A 21,374-nucleotide genomic window follows, 5' to 3' on the forward strand; every position below is an offset into this window, starting at 1 on the left:
GGAGAGGGGGGACCTGATCCTAGATCATAATGCATCAGATTACATGGAGAGGGGGGACCTGATCCTAGATCAGCATTCCTAGACCTACTCTGAGACGCGTTATGAATACAGGCCTAGTTCTCTAGCAATTCAATTACAGAATATATTTTCCCTCTGAATCACCAACAACATACAGATTTTAGGATCTTAATTTGATCACACTGTTGCAGGAGAAATTTCTTGCAATGCAGGATTTTTTTATTTTTTTTTACTTGTAGTTTATTTGAGGTTTTAAACGGCTTCTCAAGTTTGTAATTTCCACTTTTCAGAATAGATTTTCCCTTACGAAAATGTGTCATCCCTACAAAATCTGTCCGTTAATTATAATCCACATTTTAATTGTAATGTCCTGTTGCTCCGGGATTATTTTCCTGCTGTAGCAAATTGGCTCAAATTAAGATCCTACATGTGTAGTGATGCAGCTGTATGGTGGTAAAGCTGACCCAGCGGTTCACTCTTCATTAACAACAGGATTCTCCTAGCAGACTCCACTGATGGGATGTGTTTATTAGTTGGCTGGCAGACATTTCTTCCTAGCTTCCTTTACCACCATATGTTGTTGTTTCGTAGGAAGATGTTGTTTTGTAGGAAGATGTTGTTTTGTAGGAAGATGTTGTTGTTTTGTAGGAAGATGTTGTTGTTTTGTAGGAAGATGTTGTTGTTTTGTAGGAAGATGTTGTTGTTTTGTAGGAAGATGTTGTTGTTTTGTAGGAAGATGTTGTTGTTTTGTAGGAAGATGTTGTTGTTTTGTAGGAAAATGTTGATGTTTTGTAGGAAGATGTTGTTGTTTTGTAGGAAGATGTTGTTGTTTTGTAGGAAGATGTTGTTGTTTTGTAGGAAGATGTTGATGTTTTGTAGGAAGATGTTGTTGTTTTGTAGGAAGATGTTGTTGTTTTATAGGAAGATGTTGTTGTTTTGTAGGAAGATGTTGATGTTTTGTAGGAAGATGTTGATGTTTTGTAGGAAGATGTTGTTGTTTTGTAGGAAGATGTTGTTGTTTTGTAGGAAGATGTTGTTGTTTTGTAGGAAGATGTTGTTGTTTTGTAGGAAGATGTTGTTGTTTTGTAGGAAGATGTTGTTTCGTAGGAAGATGTTGTTGTTTTGTAGGAAGATGTTGTTGTTTTGTAGGAAGATGTTGTTGTTTTGTAGGAAGATGTTGTTGTTTTGTAGGAAGATGTTGTTGTTTTGTAGGAAGATGTTGTTGTTTTGTAGGAAGATGTTGTTGTTTTGTAGGAAGATGTTGTTGTTTTGTAGGAAGATGTTGTTGTTTTGTAGGAAGATGTTGTTGTTTTGTAGGAAGATGTTGATGTTTTGTAGGAAGATGTTGTTGTTTTGTAGGAAGATGTTGTTGTTTTGTAGGAAGATGTTGTTGTTTTGTAGGAAGATGTTGTTGTTTCGTAGGAAGATGTTGTTGTTTTGTAGGAAGATGTTGTTGTTTTGTAGGAAGATGTTGTTGTTTTGTAGGAAGATGTTGTTGTTTTGTAGGAAGATGTTGTTGTTTCGTAGGAAGATGTTGATGTTTCGTAGGAAGATGTTGTTGTTTTGTAGGAAGATGTTGTTGTTTTGTAGGAAGATGTTGTTGTTTTGTAGGAAGATGTTGTTGTTTTGTAGGAAGATGTTGTTGTTTTGTAGGAAGATGTTGTTGTTTTGTAGGAAGATGTTGTTGTTTTATAGGAAGATGTTGTTGTTTTGTAGGAAGATGTTGTTGTTTTGTAGGAAGATGTTGTTGTTTTATAGGAAGATGTTGTTGTTTTATAGGAAGATGTTGTTGTTTTGTAGGAAGATGTTGATGTTTTGTAGGAAGATGTTGTTGTTTTGTAGGAAGATGTTGTTGTTTTGTAGGAAGATGTTGTTGTTTCGTAGGAAGATGTTGTTGTTTTGTAGGAAGATGTTGTTGTTTTGTAGGAAGATGTTGTTGTTTTGTAGGAAGATGTTGTTGTTTTGTAGGAAGATGTTGTTGTTTTGTAGGAAGATGTTGTTTTGTAGGAAGATGTTGTTGTTTTGTAGGAAGATGTTGATGTTTTGTAGGAAGATGTTGTTTTGTAGGAAGATGTTGTTGTTTTGTAGGAAGATGTTGTTGTTTTGTAGGAAGATGTTGATGTTTTGTAGGAAGATGTTGTTGTTTTGTAGGAAGATGTTGTTGTTTTGTAGGAAGATGTTGTTGTTTTGTAGGAAGATGTTGTTGTTTTGTAGGAAGATGTTGTTGTTTTGTAGGAAGATGTTGTTGTTTTGTAGGAAGATGTTGTTGTTTTGTAGGAAGATGTTGTTGTTTTGTAGGAAGATGTTGTTTCGTAGGAAGATGTTGTTGTTTTGTAGGAAGATGTTGTTGTTTTGTAGGAAGATGTTGTTGTTTTGTAGGAAGATGTTGTTGTTTTGTAGGAAGATGTTGTTGTTTTGTAGGAAGATGTTGTTGTTTTGTAGGAAGATGTTGTTGTTTCGTAGGAAGATGTTGTTGTTTTGTAGGAAGATGTTGATGTTTTGTAGGAAGATGTTGTTGTTTTGTAGGAAGATGTTGTTGTTTTGTAGGAAGATGTTGTTGTTTTGTAGGAAGATGTTGTTGTTTTGTAGGAAGATGTTGTTTTGTAGGAAGATGTTGTTGTTTTGTAGGAAGATGTTGATGTTTTGTAGGAAGATGTTGTTGTTTTGTAGGAAGATGTTGTTGTTTTATAGGAAGATGTTGTTTTGTAGGAAGATGTTGTTGTTTTGTAGGAAGATGTTGTTTCGTAGGAAGATGTCCCCGTGTTTCTCTTGTTTCGTCATGTTATTTGACCCTGTCCTGTCTCTGTGTGATGACATGGTACACGGAGGTAGTAGGACCCACACCAGTTCAGCCTGCAGCGGTGGAGGTGTGACCGTAATGCCTTCAATGGCTCCTTCACAACGTCGTTAGTCCTTAACTACAGCTCGTCACTGGGTTGGAGATCTGTTACAGGTGACACACACACTTTACTAACGTTTTGTTGTTGACATCTGATGACATGTCTCTCCCGTGCAGGCTCTACTCTGTGTAAGGACCTGAGGTGGTACCTGAGCAGGTGTTTTACTCCAGGGTCCATGGACAGCCAGCTACAGCAGGTGATCAGGGAGAACCTGTACCTCCGAGCCGTCCCCTGTGAGTATGAATGTGATAACTATAACTACAAACACACACACGCAGGCATGCACACACACACACACACACACACGCAGGCATGCACACACACACACTTTCTCTCTCTTAAACACACACACATAAATCTCTACATCTAAGTAGCAATTACAACACACACACACTGTCAGGAACACACACAGACACAGACATCGTGTTGCATCTCTCTCTCATCTCTCTCTGTGTACATGTCTCTCTCATCTCTCTCTGTGTATCACGCACCCTCTCCCCACACACACACACACACACACACACACACACACACACACACACACACACACACACACACACACACACACACACACACACACACACACACACACACACACACACACACACACACACACACAGTCCAACAAACATCAAGCAGTCACGCACACAAACACTTACCAAAACACATTTTGATATACTCATGCACTTATAATCAGATGTACCCAATCACAGATGATTACATAGGAAAACAACCGTGTAGCAAAGCTGCGATGCCGTCGTGTCGACGGAGAGAGAGCTGCCAGCTTCTCCCGCTCAAAAACAAATCACAGATCAAAAGATAAATACAAGTGAAAAGTTCACTTACTAACCGGGTGAGAGAAGCACTGTTTCTATGGTAACCGTCGTCAAGCGTCAGCCCAGTAAGATGATTCGTCTGGACAGACCGTTGCTTGTTGTTCGATTGCATCCCAAATGGCACCCTATTCCCTAATATAGTGCACTACTTTAGACCAGGGCCCTATAGAACCCTATTCCCTATATATAGTGCACTACTTTAGATCAGGGCCCTATAGAACCCCATTCCCTATATATAGTGCACTACTTTAGACCCCGATGGACCCAGGTGCCTTATGGGAATAGAAACCCAGATTTGTTCCCCCATCAAAACCTCCTCCAGCCTCATTCCTCCATGTCAACCACTATTCTACCGTTCACTTTTACAGTTTTGGATGCAGTTTGATGTTTATACCAGAGTTTATAACGTGGACGCTTTGTTAGTAGTAGTACCTTACACCTGATAAAAGCTGATTAATGGGATGGTGTTTCCATTGAAGAATTACAATAACAACTCAGACTTTATTTTTTTGGGGGGGCTGGGGGGTATTTTTATTGAGATAAGACAGTAAACAGGGGAAAGGTCAGAAGGTCAGATTGTAACCCGTGACGACTGTGGTAGTTTAGGCTGTACATGTGGTCAGATTGTAACCCGTGACGACTGTGGTAGTTTAGGCTGTACATGTGGTCAGATTGTAACCCGTGACGACTGTGGTAGTTTAGGCTGTACATGTGGTCAGATTGTAACCCGTGACGACTGTGGTAGTTTAGGCTGTACATGTGGTCAGATTGTAACCCCTGACGACTGTGGTAGTTTAGGCTGTACATGTGGTCAGATTGTAACCCGTGACGACTGTGGTAGTTTAGGCTGTACATGTGGTCAGATTGTAACCTCAGACGACTGTGGTAGTTTAGGCTGTACATGTGGTCAGATCGTAACCCGTGACGACTGTGGTAGTTTAGGCTGTACATGTGGTCAGATTGTAACCCGTGACGACTGTGGTAGTTTAGGCTGTACATGTGGTCAGATTGTAACCCGTGACGACTGTGGTAGTTTAGGCTGTACATGTGGTCAGATTGTAACCCCTGACGACTGTGGTAGTTTAGGCTGTACATGTGGTCAGATTGTAACCCCTGACGACTGTGGTAGTTTAGGCTGTACATGTGGTCAGATTGTAACCCGTGACGACTGTGGTAGTTTAGGCTGTACATGTGGTCAGATTGTAACCCGTGACGACTGTGGTAGTTTAGGCTGTACATGTGGTCAGATTGTAACCCCTGACGACTGTGGTAGTTTAGGCTGTACATGTGGTCAGATTGTAACCCGTGACGACTGTGGTAGTTTAGGCTGTACATGTGGTCAGATTGTAACCGGTGACGACTGTGGTAGTTTAGGCTGTACATGTGGTCAGATTGTAACCCGTGACGACTGTGGTAGTTTAGGCTGTACATGTGGTCAGATTGTAACCCGTGACGACTGTGGTAGTTTAGGTGTCGTTAACCGCTGGAACGCACAGACCACACAACACAAAGTTTCTAAGTGATGGTTGACTGATGTACTAATTAATACCAGACAAGTGAAATAGAGAGTGTGTAGAATAGTAGTCGTCAGACGTGTTACAGGAGACAGGCAGGTTCAGGTGCAGAAGTTGTGTTTTTATTTACAATTGGAGAATGTGTGTCACGTTCCTGACCTGGGGCCTGTTGCACAAAACTAGGATAAGGGATTAAGCCAGGATATCTTGGTGATCCTGGCTCAATTGATCCGTAATCCGGTTGCACTAAAGATGGATAGGGGGCAGGAGGATATGTTATGGTATAAATTACCATGGAGATTTATTCTGTGGAGCTAGCCTGCTCCAGACCAGGCTAAATTCCAGGATCTATTTAATCTCATCCCTAATGTCAGTCAGCAGTCACCACAAATGGAAACCAATAGTTATTTCACTGCTCACTATACATTGTTATCACATATAACTAGACCCACTGTTATTATTTAAACGTTTGTGATCATTAATTTCAATGATTTTGGATAAAAAATGATTTTTAGATGATGTTGCTATCATTAGATAATTTACAGTTTCCCATAGACTATAAGGCTATATATAAAATGATAGAATATTAGGGCCACAGAGGGGAAAAAAACACAAGTCATAATATTGTAACCAGTTGTTTTAAAGGAGGACAGTTGTTAAAATGACAGATGTGGGGCATTTCGTGAAATTGTACTTCAGTATGGTTTCATAAACAAAGACATGCTGATGTGCCAGAATATTAAGTATCACATTGTCATAAGTATCAAAACTGTAAAAACAATATGTAGCTTTTCTGCAGAAAGAACCAGCCTCATAAATTTATGACTTTATCCTTTTTCTTCAGTGTGGCCCTAGTACTCTGTCATATAAACAAATACACATTCCATATGAATATAAAAACACAATGTGTAACATTATGTTCCTTTATTGAATAAGGACAAAACAAAGCAGGTAAACCATCAGCTCCTTTCGAAACTGAAGTCACAGTGACTCTACAAGATGGAAAGCACAGAATCCAAGCATATTATACAAAATGATACATACACATTCAAAGGTCTGTATATAACACACCCTGCATGTCTGCACACTAAAATAAATGCAGGACAAATCCATACACATCAACTGAACAGACAAATGAATGGATGCAGTAGCCTCCCTGCAGCCTTGTATTACACACAGTATACCGCACAAACATCATAAGAGGCCAAATTCGTCAAAAAACGAACCCAAAAAAACCCAAATTCCTCTGCCACCGCAGGACATATTTAACCAAAATTGAAAGCACACATACTAACTAAAATAATTCAACACATATTGGTCCCTCAGCAGCCGACCACTGTCGTCATCAGGGAAGATTGCCGGATTGTCCCAGTCCATGGCTGGTGGCACTCTGGGGGCCCTCTCCTTCCTCAGGCAGGCCACATTGTGGAGGACAGCACAAGCCACAGTAATATCACATGCCCTAACAGGGCTGACCCTTAATTTGTGAAGGCAGTGAAAGCGTGCCTTCAGGAGGCCAAAGGTCATTTCAACTCTGGCCCTGGTCCTGGCATGGGCATGGTTGTAGGCCTGCTGTGCTTCCTGGGGGTCTGTGAAAGGTGTCAGGAGAAAAGGCTGGCAGCCATACCCCCTGTCTCCCAGCAACACACCAGAGAATTCACCTGTCAACACAAAATCTCATCATTACTACCTCATAAACACAGTGATATTCTTGACACAGCCATGATGGTTATAAATAGGGGTTGTGTGGCTTACCTTGTGATAGGCACTGATAGATTTCAGAGGCCCGAAAGATTCTGGAGTCATGGACTGAGCCAGGCCATTTTGCCACAACATTGCTGATCACACAGTCAGCATTGCAGACCATCTGAAATCATAAGATGAGGAATATTACACCAATCAATGCACATCACTGGCAATGCAGAGTGTTCGTCAATGGACAATATCAAAAAGTTATGTTCACCTGAACATTAATGCTGTGAAAGGATTTCCTATTCACAAAATCGGCCTCATGGGCACCTGAGGGGGCTTTTATCCTTATGTGTGTGCAGTCCACTGCACCAATGACATTGGGGAAACCTGTCACACAAAGTAATGAGTATCCTACTATGTGTTAACAGTTGTCCTGTAATTTGTAGATCCTCTTACCTGCAATCCTATAGAACTCCTCTTTGATGTCACAGAGTCTTCTGTGGCCAGGGAAGGAGATGAAGACATCTGCTAATGCTTTGATAGCCAGACACACACTCCTTATTGTGCGGCAAATTGTGGCCTTGTTCAGCTGTTCTGCATCCCCCACTGAGTACAGGAAGGCTCCACTAGCAAAAAAGCGCAAGGCCACACAAACCATTTGCTCCACACTCAGTGCATGGCTCCGTGCAGTGCGGTGCTTAATCCTGGGACCCAGTAGTCTGCATAGATACCTGATGCCATCTGCAGAAAACCTGTATCTTTCATATAGATGGTCATCAGGGAAGGCCAGTGGGTCCAACCGGTCCCTGAAGACCCTTTCTCGCCTGAAGGCTCTCCTCAGCACAAGTGCTTCTTCATCCACCACATCTCGCACGAATGGGCATGCCATTGTCAGAGCAGAAAGGAACACACAATTTTGGGCCTTCATATAGGCTAGTGGCCACACCTGGTGCTGGGGGGGTGGGCAAAAGAGGGCGATGCCTTATAACGATGACTTGGTTGTACTGATTGCTGGGAAAATAAAAAAAACCTTAGAAAGATGCCACCGTCCTGTGTGCTCACAATAAGAGCTCATATGTCATGGCTCACTTGACTTTACGAGAATATACCAAATTTTTATTTTGAGCTGTGTCATCTTCTTGGAGCTGGGGGAGGAAAGAAAAATAATGATTAATACATTTGTGTTACAGTTAGCATACAGTGTACATTGAAGGCATATCTCACCTCCCTCTCAAGTTTTTTTATTTCAAGGTCCAGTTTCCTAATTGTCCTCTTTTTTATTTCGGACTCCAGTGCAAGATTTTCCATCTTTTTCTTCTTGTACTGAATGTCTATGTCTGCCAGTTCTATTTGGCGCCGGAGGTGGTTGCCATACAACTTTCTGATAGCTTGTGAGCTCTGTGAACACAATACAATTAGCGCAGCTGGAATTTGGCAGGATGTGGTGTCCTTTTATTAATACGCACTATGTTGCCAGGCTGGTTTTCCCACTGTATAGCATCTGGGTCCTGTAAAAGAAATTAGATTTTTTGATTTTGATGAGGACTCCTCACCATTGTAGAGTAAATAGTACTTTCACAGTCTTAACATGATACCTCATGCCTTCTGGAATCCAGAGAGATGGTCTCCTCCTCATCATCGTCTCCATCATGTGCTGTTGCTGCTGCACTGGGGCCTTCACCCTATCACATTTAATCGGATTCATATTGAAGCTAGTAGACAAGACATGCCAGGCCTACAGTATGCCTTTGATGGAGTACTCACTGGATCAGCATCGTCTGGTGCTTGTGCTGGTGGCTCTAACAGGAACACAGTGCTGCCAGACACTGCAAGGCAATAGGTAAACCAAAGTCAGACAGTCCAAATTGATTCAATATGAATGTGGTTGTATCCCATGTAGAGATGGAAGGACATACCTTGAATGAAGCGGGTGGCATCTTGGGAGGAACCTATGCTCGTCTCTTTCCCCCCAGGGATCCCCTCTAAGACGGGCCTGCCTTTATTTAGCTCCAAGGCCATGTCCTCTGCTGGGGTAAGGTCAGCCTTTGGTGACCCACCACCCGTGCCTTGTCTGTGGGTATTCTTTTTCACTGCTAAAACAGTACAGACAATGTGTGAGCAGGCACCTTCTGGGTACAATATATGCTTGTGCTTTGTTAAATATTAGTCAGGGACCATACCATTCTGCAGAATGTTCTTGTATTTGATTTTGACCTGCTGCCATGTCCGTTTTGGCCCGTTCATGTTTAATCTACACACACACACACACACACACATTTAATGGAGTCACACTGCAAAAAATTACTTGGTATTTTTGTCTTGTTTTCAGTAAAAATATCAAAAAATTTATCATAGCTTTATACAGTGTGATGGAGTTACTTTACACAATTTCACTCATATCTGCAGTGCATTTCAATTAAAAATTTAACCGTTTCATAATTACAGTACAACTGCATTTTTGGAGATGTGAATTAAATATTTGAATTGTAATTGTGATGTTTCAGCGGAGCGGTGAGTGTGTAATTGTGCACTACTTACGCATTCAGGCGGTCTGCAATACTTTGCCACGCTTTTTCTCTTTGCTTTATCACTGTGGCGGTGTTGCCTTTCTTCTTAATTATATCTTTTACCTCCTCGTATGCCTCCATGAGGATTTGTGCTTCCGACGGGGAAAAGTACGCGGCTCTAGTTGCCATGGTAAATCAGTTAATCTGTGATCTGTGGCGGGGTCTATTTGAGTGAGCCGTGAGCGCGCACCTATCCAGGATTGGTTTCACCTGGCTTAATGAATCCGTGTCTGCTCATCCTGGCTTGGTCTTTGTGCAACCAATTAAGCCTGGACGCACATGTTTTGGCTTCATTGAGCTCAGCTGAGTCATTTATCCCGGATGTCTTAATTCTACTTTTGTGCAACAGGCCCCTGTTTTCTGTTGTTTTGTATGTGTTTGACGGTCAGGGCGTGAGTTTGGGTGGGTAGTCTATGTTATGTGTTTCTATGTTGGTTAATGGGTGACCTGATATGGTTCTCAATTAGAGGCAGGTGGTTGACGTTTCCTCTGATTGAGAGCCATATTAAGGTAGGTGTTTCACATTGTTTGTTGTGGGTGGTTGTCTCCTGTGTCTGTATGTATGTTCGTACCACACGAGACTGTAGCGTTTGTTTGTAGTCTGTACCTGTTCGTGCCTTCTTCGTCTATATGTAAGTTCTCATGTTTTAGGTCAGTCTATGTCGTTTTGTTGTTTTGTATTAGTCAAGTGTTATTTCGTGTTTCGTCATTTTCATTTGAATAAATATTATGTCTAACTACCACGCTGCAAATTGGTTCTCTGATCCATGCTCCTCCTCGTCAGAGGAGGAGGAAGAAGTAGAAGAGCGTTACAATGTGCTTAAGAAGTGTAATTGGCAACAAAGTTCTCAAAATAACTTATTCTTGAAAATAAAATACCTTGGATGGTAATAATCTGTCTATTCCAATCAGAATCAGATATCAGGCTCACGTTACAGATCAGTCCAACCAGAAGTTGTCAAAAAACATGTTGCTTATATTCTCTTAGCCTCTCTTCAAGATCCGAAATTAAATAAGTAAATTAAAAAATATAGGACTTACCATTATAAATGTAGACATAGAGGACATAGAAAAGCCCTCCCCACGAAACAGTTTGGGACGCTTTGAAGGCTTACATTAGGGGGAATGATAATCTCATACTCTGAAAAAGTAAAATCTGAGTAAATCATTTTTCTTTCATTTTAAACGGTAAATATCTGACAAAAACGAATATATGCTAAACCAGATATTATTTTAAAATGATACAAATGCTTTAATTAGAAACAACAACACTATAAATTACCATTTTAAAAGCTTCTATGAAAACCTATATACACTACATGACCAAAAATATGTGGACACCAGCTCGTCGAACATCTCATTCCAAAACCATGGGTATTAATATGTAGTTGGGACCCCCTTTGCTGCTGTAACAGCCTCCGCTCTTCTGGGTTGGAACATTGCTGCAGGGACTTGCTTCCATTCAGCCACAAGAGCATTAGTGAGGTCGGGTAATGATGTTTGGCATTTAGGCCTGGCTCGCAGTCGGCGTTCCAATTCTCAAGCTTTACACGACTCCAGCCGACGCTTGGCATTGCGCGTGGTGATCTTAGGCTTGTGTGCGGCTGCTCGGCCGTGGAAACCCATTTCATTAACTTCTAACGAGTCAGAAACCCGGATCCGGGAGCACCCCCCACCAGTAAAAAAGCTGAATAGCATAGCTAGCATAGCGTCACAAGTAAATAGTAGCATCTAAATATCATTCAATCACAAGTCCAAGATACCAGATGAAAGATCCACTTCTTGTGAATCCAGCAATAATTTCTGATTTTTAAAATGTTTTACAGGGAAGACACAATATGTAAATCTATTAGCTAACCACGTTAGCAAAAGACACAATTTTTCTTTGTCCACCATTTTTTCTCTCCACCAGTAGCTATCACCAATTCGGCCAAATAAAGATATTGATAGCCACTAACCAAGAAAAAACCTCATCAGATGACAGTCTGATAACATATTTATTGTATAGGATAGTTTTTGTTAGAAAAATGTGCATATTTCAGGTAGAAATCATAGTTTACAATTGCACCCACCATCACAACTCGACTAGAATAAATACAGAGAGCAACGTGTATTACCAATTTACTCATCATAAAACATTTCATAAAAATAGACAAAGCATAGCAATGGAAAGACACAGATCTTGTGAATTCAGACAATATTTCAGATTTTCTAAGCGTTTTACAGCGAAAACACAATAAATCGTTATATTAGCATACCACATGTGCAAACGTTACCCCAGCATGAATCAAAGGCAAGGGGAGCGATAACGTTATGATCACCAAAATATATTAATTTTTTCACTAACCTTCTCAGAATTCTTCCGATGACACTCCTGTAACATCATATTACAACATACATATAGAGTTTGTTCGAAAATGTGCATATTTAGCCACAAAAAAACGTGGTTATACAATGAGAATACTAGCAAAACTGCCCTGAAAATGTCGGGCGCTATATTTGAGAGTGATCTAGTCTAATCGATAGCTAATCATAAACTTGACTAAAAAATACAGGGTTGACAGGAATCGAAAGACAAATTAGTTCTTAATGCAATCGCTGACTTAAATTTGTAAAATTATCCTTACTGTGCAATACCGGGTCCGCCAAGCGAAGCTACACATAACAAAATGGCGACATATGCGTTTAAAAATTTTCAACAGAACAGCGATTTATCATCATAAATAGTTCTTACTGTGAGCTGTTCTTCCATCAGTATCTTGGGCAATGTATCCTTTCTTGGGTCTAATCTTCTTTTGGTCGAAAGCTGTCCTCTTGTCCGTCGAAATGCCCACTAACGTTCGACCGGGACCCCGAAACGTGCCCGGTGCTTCAATGTGCATCACAAAGCAATGCCTCAAAATCGCACTAAACGGATATAAATTGCTATAAAACGGTTTAAATTAACTACCTTATGATGTTTTTAACACCTATAACGAGTAAAAACATGACCGGCGATATATAAGTGGCTAAACCAACGCTTGGAAAGAGAGAGAGTCCGACGTCCATCTTGCGTGAGGCGCAGCAGGAAAAGAACGGTACATCCGGTCTTTTCTGTTTTATACGGGCCCTGATTGCGCAATCGACTCCATTCAAATTGTCACCTCTTACTGACATCTAGAGGAAGGCATGGGCAGTGTTTGTATCCTCATAGGATTTACAGGATTTACATAGGATTTACTTTCGACCGTCTTGAATGGCCTTTTCTATTCAAAACTTTGGAAGTCTTCAACTTTCCAGCTGAAATAATACATTTCATAAAAAATAAAGCAGAAATATACATAAATAATACATTATCTGATAACATTGAGAATGGGGCACAAGACAGGGATGTCCTCTCTCCCCCCTCCTTTTTGCACTGGCAATTGATTTAGACAGGAGCATAAAGATTTAGACAGGAACGAAACGTAACAGGTATCAGCATGGGTAAACATGAATAAATAAACTACATTTATTTGCAGGCAATCTCCTGATATACCTGACTAATATTGAAAATTCAATGCCTCCACTTGTAAAAAATTAAATATTTTCGGAATACTCTAAAAACTAACATGGAAAGCAATGTAATAATGGCAATAGGAAAAATAATAACTAATAACTAAATGATCTACAGCAATCCTTTTAGTTTACAACAAAAAAATATGAAATACTTAGTATGTTTAATAAGTAACAACAAGAAACAAATATATAAAGATAACTTTATCCCATTACTCAACAACGTGAAAGCAGATCTAATTCAATGGACTAATCGTTCCATAAATCTTACAGGTAGAATACACCTCTAGAATTCCATGGCTGCCAAAGTTTTTGTATTTATTTTCAGTAATACCAATTATCCTAAGACATTCTTTAAATAATATATACTCGGTCATAACAGGCTTTATATGGGAAAATAAAACTCATAGATTTATAAGGGAAAGTTTGACATCTTCCTGAGTCTGAGGGTGGTTTTAACCTTCCTGAGTCTGAGGCTGGTTTTAACCTTCCTGAGTCTGAGGGTGGTTTTAACCTTCCTGAGTCGGAGGGTGGTTTTAACCTTCCTGAGTCTGAGGGTGGTTTAAACCTTCCTGAGTCTGAGGGTGGTTTAAACATTCCTGAGTCTGAGGGTGGTTTTAAGCTTCCTGAGTCTGAGGGTGGTTTTAACCTTCCTGAGTCGGAGGGTGGTTTTAAACCTTCCTGAGTCTGAGGGTGGTTTAAACCTTCCTGGGTCTGAGGGTGGTTTAAACCTTCCTGAGTCTGAGGGTGGTGTTAACCTTCCTGAGTCTGAGGGTGGTGTTAACCTTCCTGAGTCTAAAGGGTGGATTTAACCTTCCTGAGTCTAAAGGGTGGTTTTAACCTTCCTGAGTCTGAGGGTGGTTTTAACCTTCCTGAGTCTGAGGGTGGTTTTAACCTTCCTGAGTCTGAGGGTGTTTTAACCTTCCTGAGTCTGAGGGTGGTTTAACCTTCCTGAGTCTGAGGGTGGTTTTAACCTTCCTAAGTCTGAGGGTGGTTTTAACCTTCCGAAGTCTGAGGGTGATTTTAACCTTCCTGAGTCAGAGGGTGGTTTTAACCTTCCTGAGTCAGAGGGTGGTTTTAACCTTCCTGAGTCTGAGGGTGATTTTAACCTTCCTGAGTCTGAGGGTGGTTTTAATCTTCCTGAGTCTGAGTCTGAGGGTGGTATTAACCTTCCTGGGTCTGAGGGTGGTTTTAACCTTCCTGAGTCTGAGGGTGGTTTTAACCTTCCTGGGTCTGAGGGTGGTTTTAACCTTCCTGAGTCTGAGGGTGGTGTTAACCTTCCTGAGTCTGAGGGTAGTTTTAACCTTCCTGAGTCTAAAGGGTGGTTTTAACCTTCCTGAGTCTGAGGGTGGTTTTAACCTTCCTGAGTCTGAGGGTGGTGTTAACCTTCCTGAGTCTGAGGGTAGTTTTAACCTTCCTGAGTCTAAAGGGTGGTTTTAACCTTCCTGAGTCTAAAGGGTGGTTTTAACCTTCCTGAGTCTGAGGGTGGTTTTAACCTTCCTGAGTCTGAGGGTGGTTTTAACCTTCCTGAGTCTGAGGGTGGTTTTAACCTTCCTGGGTCTGAGGGTGGTTTAAACCTTCCTGAGTCTGAGGGTGGTGTTAACCTTCCTGAGTCTGAGGGTGGTGTTAACCTTCCTGAGTCTGAGGGTGGTGTTAACCTTCCTGAGTCTGAGGGTGGTGTTAACCTTCCTGAGTCTGAGGGTGGTGTTAACCTTCCTGAGTCTGAGGGTGGTTTTAACCTTACTGAGTCTAAAGGGTGGTTTTAACCTTCCTGAGTCTAAAGGGTGGATTTAACCTTCCTGAATCTAAAGGGTGGTTTTAACCTTCCTGAGTCTGAGGGTGGTTTTAACCTTCCTGAGTCTGAGGGTGGTGTTAACCTTCCTGAGTCTGAGGGTGGTGTTAACCTTCCTGAGTCTGAGGGTAGTTTTAACCTTCCTGAGTCTAAAGGGTGGTTTTAAAAATTAAATATTTTCGGAATACTCTAAAAACTAACATGGAAAGCAATGTAATAATGGCAATAGGAAAAATAATAACTAATAACTAAATGATCTACAGCAATCCTTTTAGTTTACAACAAAAAAATATGAAATACTTAGTATGTTTAATAAGTAACAACAAGAAACAAATATATAAAGATAACTTTATCCCATTACTCAACAACGTGAAAGCAGATCTAATTCAATGGACTAATCGTTCCATAAATCTTACAGGTAGAATACACCTCTAGAATTCCATGGCTGCCAAAGTTTTTGTATTTATTTTCAGTAATACCAATTATCCTAAGACATTCTTTAAATAATATATACTCGGTCATAACAGGCTTTATATGGGAAAATAAAACTCATAGATTTATAAGGGAAAGTTTGACATCTTCCTGAGTCTGAGGGTGGTTTTAACCTTCCTGAGTCTGAGGCTGGTTTTAACCTTCCTGAGTCTGAGGGTGGTTTTAACCTTCCTGAGTCGGAGGGTGGTTTTAACCTTCCTGAGTCTGAGGGTGGTTTAAACCTTCCTGAGTCTGAGGGTGGTTTAAACCTTCCTGAGTCTAAATGGTGGTTTTAACCTTCCTGAGTCTGAGGGTGGTTTTAACCTTCCTGAGTCGGAGGGTGGTTTTAAACCTTCCTGAGTCTGAGGGTGGTTTAAACCTTCCTGGGTCTGAGGGTGGTTTAAACCTTCCTGAGTCTGAGGGTGGTGTTAACCTTCCTGAGTCTGAGGGTGGTGTTAACCTTCCTGAGTCTAAAGGGTGGATTTAACCTTCCTGAGTCTAAAGGGTGGTTTTAACCTTCCTGAGTCTGAGGGTGGTTTTAACCTTCCTGAGTCTGAGGGTGGTTTTAACCTTCCTGAGTCTGAGGGTGTTTTAACCTTCCTGAGTCTGAGGGTGGTTTAACCTTCCTGAGTCTGAGGGTGGTTTTAACCTTCCTAAGTCTGAGGGTGGTTTTAACCTTCCGAAGTCTGAGGGTGATTTTAACCTTCCTGAGTCTGAGGGTGATTTTAACCTTCCTGAGTCAGAGGGTGGTTTTAACCTTCCTGAGTCTGAGGGTGATTTTAACCTTCCTGAGTCTGAGGGCGGTTTTAATCTTCCTGAGTCTGAGTCTGAGGGTGGTATTAACCTTCCTGGGTCTGAGGGTGGTTTTAACCTTCCTGGGTCTGAGGGTGGTTTTAACCTTCCTGAGTCTGAGGGTGGTTTTAACCTTCCGGAGTCTGAGGGTGGTTTTAACCTTCCTGAGTCTAGAGGGTGGTTTTAACCTTCCTGAGTCTGAGGGTGGTTTTAACCTTCCTGAGTCTGAGGGTGGTGTTAACCTTCCTGAGTCTGAGGGTAGTTTTAACCTTCCTGAGTCTGAGGGTGGTGTTAACCTTCCTGAGTCTGAGGGTGGTTTTAACCTTCCTGAGTCTAAAGGGTGGTTTTAACCTTCCTGAGTCTAAAGGGTGGATTTAACCTTCCTGAATCTAAAGGGTGGTTTTAACCTTCTTGAGTCTGAGGGTGGTTTTAACCTTCCGAAGTCTGAGGGTGGTTTTAAACTTCCGAAGTCTGAGGGTGGTTTTAACCTTCCGAAGTCTGAGGGTGGTTTTAACCTTCCTGAGTCTGAGGGTGGTTTTAACCTTCCTGAGTCTGAGGGTGGTTTTAACCTTCCTGAGTCTGAGGCTGGTTTTAACCTTCCTGAGTCTGAGGGTGTTTTAACCTTCCTGAGTCTGAGGGTGGTTTAACCTTCCTGAGTCTGAGGGTGGTTTTAACCTTCCTAAGTCTGAGGGTGGTTTTAACCTTCCGAAGTCTGAGGGTGATTTTAACCTTCCTGAGTCAGAGGGTGGTTTTAACCTTCCTGAGTCAGAGGGTGGTTTTAACCTTCCTGAGTCTGAGGGTGATTTTAACCTTCCTGAGTCTGAGGGTGGTTTTAATCTTCCTGAGTCTGAGTCTGAGGGTGGTATTAACCTTCCTGGGTCTGAGGGTGGTTTTAACCTTCCTGAGTCTGAGGGTGGTTTTAACCTTCCTGGGTCTGAGGGTGGTTTTAACCTTCCTGAGTCTGAGGGTGGTGTTAACCTTCCTGAGTCTGAGGGTAGTTTTAACCTTCCTGAGTCTAAAGGGTGGTTTTAACCTTCCTGAGTCTGAGGGTGGTTTTAACCTTCCTGAGTCTGAGGGTGGTGTTAACCTTCCTGAGTCTGAGGGTAGTTTTAACCTTCCTGAGTCTAAAGGGTGGTTTTAACCTTCCTGAGTCTAAAGGGTGGTTTTAACCTTCCTGAGTCTGAGGGTGGTTTTAACCTTCCTGAGTCTGAGGGTGGTTTTAACCTTCCTGAGTCTGAGGGTGGTTTTAACCTTCCTGAGTCTGAGGGTGGTTTTAACCTTCCTGAGTCTGAGGGTGGTTTTAACCTTCCTGGGTCTGAGGGTGGTTTAAACCTTCCTGAGTCTGAGGGTGGTGTTAACCTTCCTGAGTCTGAGGGTGGTGTTAACCTTCCTGAGTCTGAGGGTGGTGTTAACCTTCCTGAGTCTGAGGGTGGTGTTAACCTTCCTGAGTCTGAGGGTGGTGTTAACCTTACTGAGTCTAAAGGGTGGTTTTAACCTTCCTGAGTCTAAAGGGTGGATTTAACCTTCCTGAATCTAAAGGGTGGTTTTAACCTTCCTGAGTCTGAGGGTGGTTTTAACCTTCCTGGGTCTGAGGGTGGTTTAAACCTTCCTGAGTCTGAGGGTGGTTTTAACCTTCCTGAGTCTGAGGGTGGTTTTAACCTTCCTGGGTCTGAGGGTGGTTTAAACCTTCCTGAGTCTGAGGGTGGTTTAAACCTTCCTGAGTCTGAGGGTGGTGTTAACCTTCCTGAGTCTGAGGGTGGTGTTAACCTTCCTGAGTCTGAGGGTGGTGTTAACCTTCCTGAGTCTGAGGGTGGTGTTAACCTTCCTGAGTCTGAGGGTGGTGTTAACCTTCCTGAGTCTGAGGGTGGTTTTAACCTTACTGAGTCTAAAGGGTGGTTTTAACCTTCCTGAGTCTAAAGGGTGGATTTAACCTTCCTGAATCTAAAGGGTGGTTTTAACCTTCCTGAGTCTGAGGGTGGTTTTAACCTTCCTGAGTCTGAGGGTGGTGTTAACCTTCCTGAGTCTGAGGGTGGTGTTAACCTTCCTGAGTCTGAGGGTAGTTTTAACCTTCCTGAGTCTAAAGGGTGGTTTTAAAAATTAAATATTTTCGGAATACTCTAAAAACTAACATGGAAAGCAATGTAATAATGGCAATAGGAAAAATAATAACTAATAACTAAATGATCTACAGCAATCCTTTTAGTTTACAACAAAAAAATATGAAATACTTAGTATGTGTAATAAGTAACAACAAGAAACAAATATATAAAGATAACTTTATCCCATTACTCAACAACGTGAAAGCAGATCTAATTCAATGGACTAATCATTCCATAAATCTTACAGGTAGAATACACCTCTAGAATTCCATGGCTGCCAAAGTTTTTGTTTTTATTTTCAGTAATACCAATTATCCTAAGACATTCTTTAAATAATATATACTCGGTCATAACAGGCTTTATATGGGAAAATAAAACTCATAGATTTATAAGGGAAAGTTTGACATCTTCCTGAGTCTGAGGGTGGTTTTAACCTTCCTGAGTCTAAAGGGTGGTTTTAACCTTCCTGAGTCTGAGGGTGGTTTTAACCTTCCTGAGTCGGAGGGTGGTTTTAAACCTTCCTGAGTCTGAGGGTGGTTTAAACCTTCCTGGGTCTGAGGGTGGTTTAAACCTTCCTGAGTCTGAGGGTGGTGTTAACCTTCCTGAGTCTGAGGGTGGTGTTAACCTTCCTGAGTCTAAAGGGTGGATTTAACCTTCCTGAGTCTAAAGGGTGGTTTTAACCTTCCTGAGTCTGAGGGTGGTTTTAACCTTCCTGAGTCTGAGGGTGGTTTTAACCTTCCTGAGTCTGAGGGTGTTTTAACCTTCCTGAGTCTGAGGGTGGTTTAACCTTCCTGAGTCTGAGGGTGGTTTTAACCTTCCTAAGTCTGAGGGTGGTTTTAACCTTCCGAAATCTGAGGGTGATTTTAACCTTCCTGAGTCTGAGGGTGATTTTAACCTTCCTGAGTCTGAGGGTGATTTTAACCTTCCTGAGTCAGAGGGTGGTTTTAACCTTCCTGAGTCTGAGGGTGATTTTAACCTTCCTGAGTCTGAGGGTGGTTTTAATCTTCCTGAGTCTGAGTCTGAGGGTGGTATTAACCTTCCTGGGTCTGAGGGTGGTTTTAACCTTCCTGAGTCTGAGGGTGGTTTTAACCTTCCTGGGTCTGAGGGTGGTTTTAACCTTCCTGAGTCTGAGGGTGGTTTTAACCTTCCGGAGTCTGAGGGTGGTTTTAACCTTCCTGAGTCTAAAGGGTGGTTTTAACCTTCCTGAGTCTGAGGGTGGTTTTAACCTTCCTGAGTCTGAGGGTGGTGTTAACCTTCCTGAGTCTGAGGGTAGTTTTAACCTTCCTGAGTCTGAGGGTGGTGTTAACCTTCCTGAGTCTGAGGGTGGTTTTAACCTTCCTGAGTCTAAAGGGTGGTTTTAACCTTCCTGAGTCTAAAGGGTGGATTTAACCTTCCTGAATCTAAAGGGTGGTTTTAACCTTCTTGAGTCTGAGGGTGGTTTTAACCTTCCGAAGTCTGAGGGTGGTTTTAAACTTCCGAAGTCTGAGGGTGGTTTTAACCTTCCGAAGTCTGAGGGTGGTATTAACCTTCCTGAGTCTGAGGGTGGTTTTAACCTTCCTGAGTCTGAGGGTGGTTTTAACCTTCCTGAGTCTGAGGGTGGTGTTAACCTTCCTGAGTCTGAGGGTAGTTTTAACCTTCCTGAGTCTAAAGGGTGGTTTTAACCTTCCTGAGTCTAAAGGGTGGTTTTAACCTTCCTGAGTCTGAGGGTGGTTTTAACCTTCCTGAGTCTGAGGGTGGTTTTAACCTTCCTGAGTCTGAGGGTGGTTTTAACCTTCCTGGGTCTGAGGGTGGTTTAAACCTTCCTGAGTCTGAGGGTGGTGTTAACCTTCCTGAGTCTGAGGGTGGTGTTAACCTTCCTGAGTCTGAGGGTGGTGTTAACCTTCCTGAGTCTGAGGGTGGTGTTAACCTTCCTGAGTCTGAGGGTGGTGTTAACCTTCCTGAGTCTGAGGGTGGTGTTAACCTTCCTGAGTCTGAGGGTGGTTTTAACCTTACTGAGTCTAAAGGGTGGTTTTAACCTTCCTGAGTCTAAAGGGTGGATTTAACCTTCCTGAATCTAAAGGGTGGTTTTAACCTTCCTGAGTCTGAGGGTGGTTTTAACCTTCCTGAGTCTGAGGGTGGTGTTAACCTTCCTGAGTCTGAGGGTGGTGTTAACCTTCCTGAGTCTGAGGGTAGTTTTAACCTTCCTGAGTCTAAAGGGTGGTTTTAAAAATTAAATATTTTCGGAATACTCTAAAAACTAACATGGAAAGCAATGTAATAATGGCAATAGGAAAAATAATAACTAATAACTAAATGATCTACAGCAATCCTTTTAGTTTACAACAAAAAAATATGAAATACTTAGTATGTTTAATAAGTAACAACAAGAAACAAATATATAAAGATAACTTTATCCCATTACTCAACAACGTGAAAGCAGATCTAATTCAATGGACTAATCGTTCCATAAATCTTACAGGTAGAATACACCTCTAGAATTCCATGGCTGCCAAAGTTTTTGTATTTATTTTCAGTAATACCAATTATCCTAAGACATTCTTTAAATAATATATACTCGGTCATAACAGGCTTTATATGGGAAAATAAAACTCATAGATTTATAAGGGAAAGTTTGACATCTTCCTGAGTCTGAGGGTGGTTTTAACCTTCCTGAGTCTGAGGCTGGTTTTAACCTTCCTGAGTCTGAGGGTGGTTTTAACCTTCCTGAGTCGGAGGGTGGTTTTAACCTTCCTGAGTCTGAGGGTGGTTTAAACCTTCCTGAGTCTGAGGGTGGTTTAAACCTTCCTGAGTCTAAATGGTGGTTTTAACCTTCCTGAGTCTGAGGGTGGTTTTAACCTTCCTGAGTCGGAGGGTGGTTTTAAACCTTCCTGAGTCTGAGGGTGGTTTAAACCTTCCTGGGTCTGAGGGTGGTTTAAACCTTCCTGAGTCTGAGGGTGGTGTTAACCTTCCTGAGTCTGAGGGTGGTGTTAACCTTCCTGAGTCTAAAGGGTGGATTTAACCTTCCTGAGTCTAAAGGGTGGTTTTAACCTTCCTGAGTCTGAGGGTGGTTTTAACCTTCCTGAGTCTGAGGGTGGTTTTAACCTTCCTGAGTCTGAGGGTGTTTTAACCTTCCTGAGTCTGAGGGTGGTTTAACCTTCCTGAGTCTGAGGGTGGTTTTAA

The 21,374-nt window shown here is 41.8% G+C and overlaps 2 protein-coding genes across 4 annotated transcripts in view; one reads left to right on the plus strand and one right to left on the minus strand.

Annotated features, from left to right (window-relative positions):
- Nucleotides 1-21,374, plus strand: part of LOC139543152 (membrane-associated guanylate kinase, WW and PDZ domain-containing protein 2-like) — a 126,466-nt gene that overhangs the window by 20,267 nt on the left and 84,825 nt on the right. Inside the window, exon 3 of the mRNA XM_071349390.1 lies at nt 3,035-3,151. Within this exon, the coding sequence (XP_071205491.1) occupies nt 3,035-3,151 (117 nt within the window). The remainder of the gene's footprint in view (nt 1-3,034; nt 3,152-21,374) is intronic.
- LOC139543149 (uncharacterized) lies at nt 6,155-9,860 on the minus strand. Of its 3 annotated transcripts, none has more exons than XM_071349386.1 (9): nt 9,141-9,860; nt 8,877-9,053; nt 8,725-8,786; nt 8,556-8,642; nt 8,427-8,468; nt 8,185-8,358; nt 7,417-8,105; nt 7,024-7,135; nt 6,155-6,929 (listed from the first exon to the last, which is right to left on the minus strand). In XM_071349386.1, exons 1-7 carry the CDS (start codon nt 9,235-9,237, stop codon nt 8,046-8,048), a joined length of 699 nt encoding a protein of 232 aa, XP_071205487.1. In that variant the 5' UTR covers nt 9,238-9,860; the 3' UTR covers nt 6,155-6,929; nt 7,024-7,135; nt 7,417-8,045. The 3 variants fall into 3 exon arrangements, with proteins under 3 accessions (XP_071205487.1, XP_071205488.1, XP_071205489.1); XM_071349387.1 differs by having other exon boundaries at nt 7,024-7,347; XM_071349388.1 differs by having other exon boundaries at nt 8,877-9,856.

The sequence above is a fragment of the Salvelinus alpinus genome, chromosome 17 (genome assembly GCF_045679555.1).
Source record: "Salvelinus alpinus chromosome 17, SLU_Salpinus.1, whole genome shotgun sequence".
NCBI lineage: Eukaryota > Metazoa > Chordata > Actinopteri > Salmoniformes > Salmonidae > Salvelinus > Salvelinus alpinus.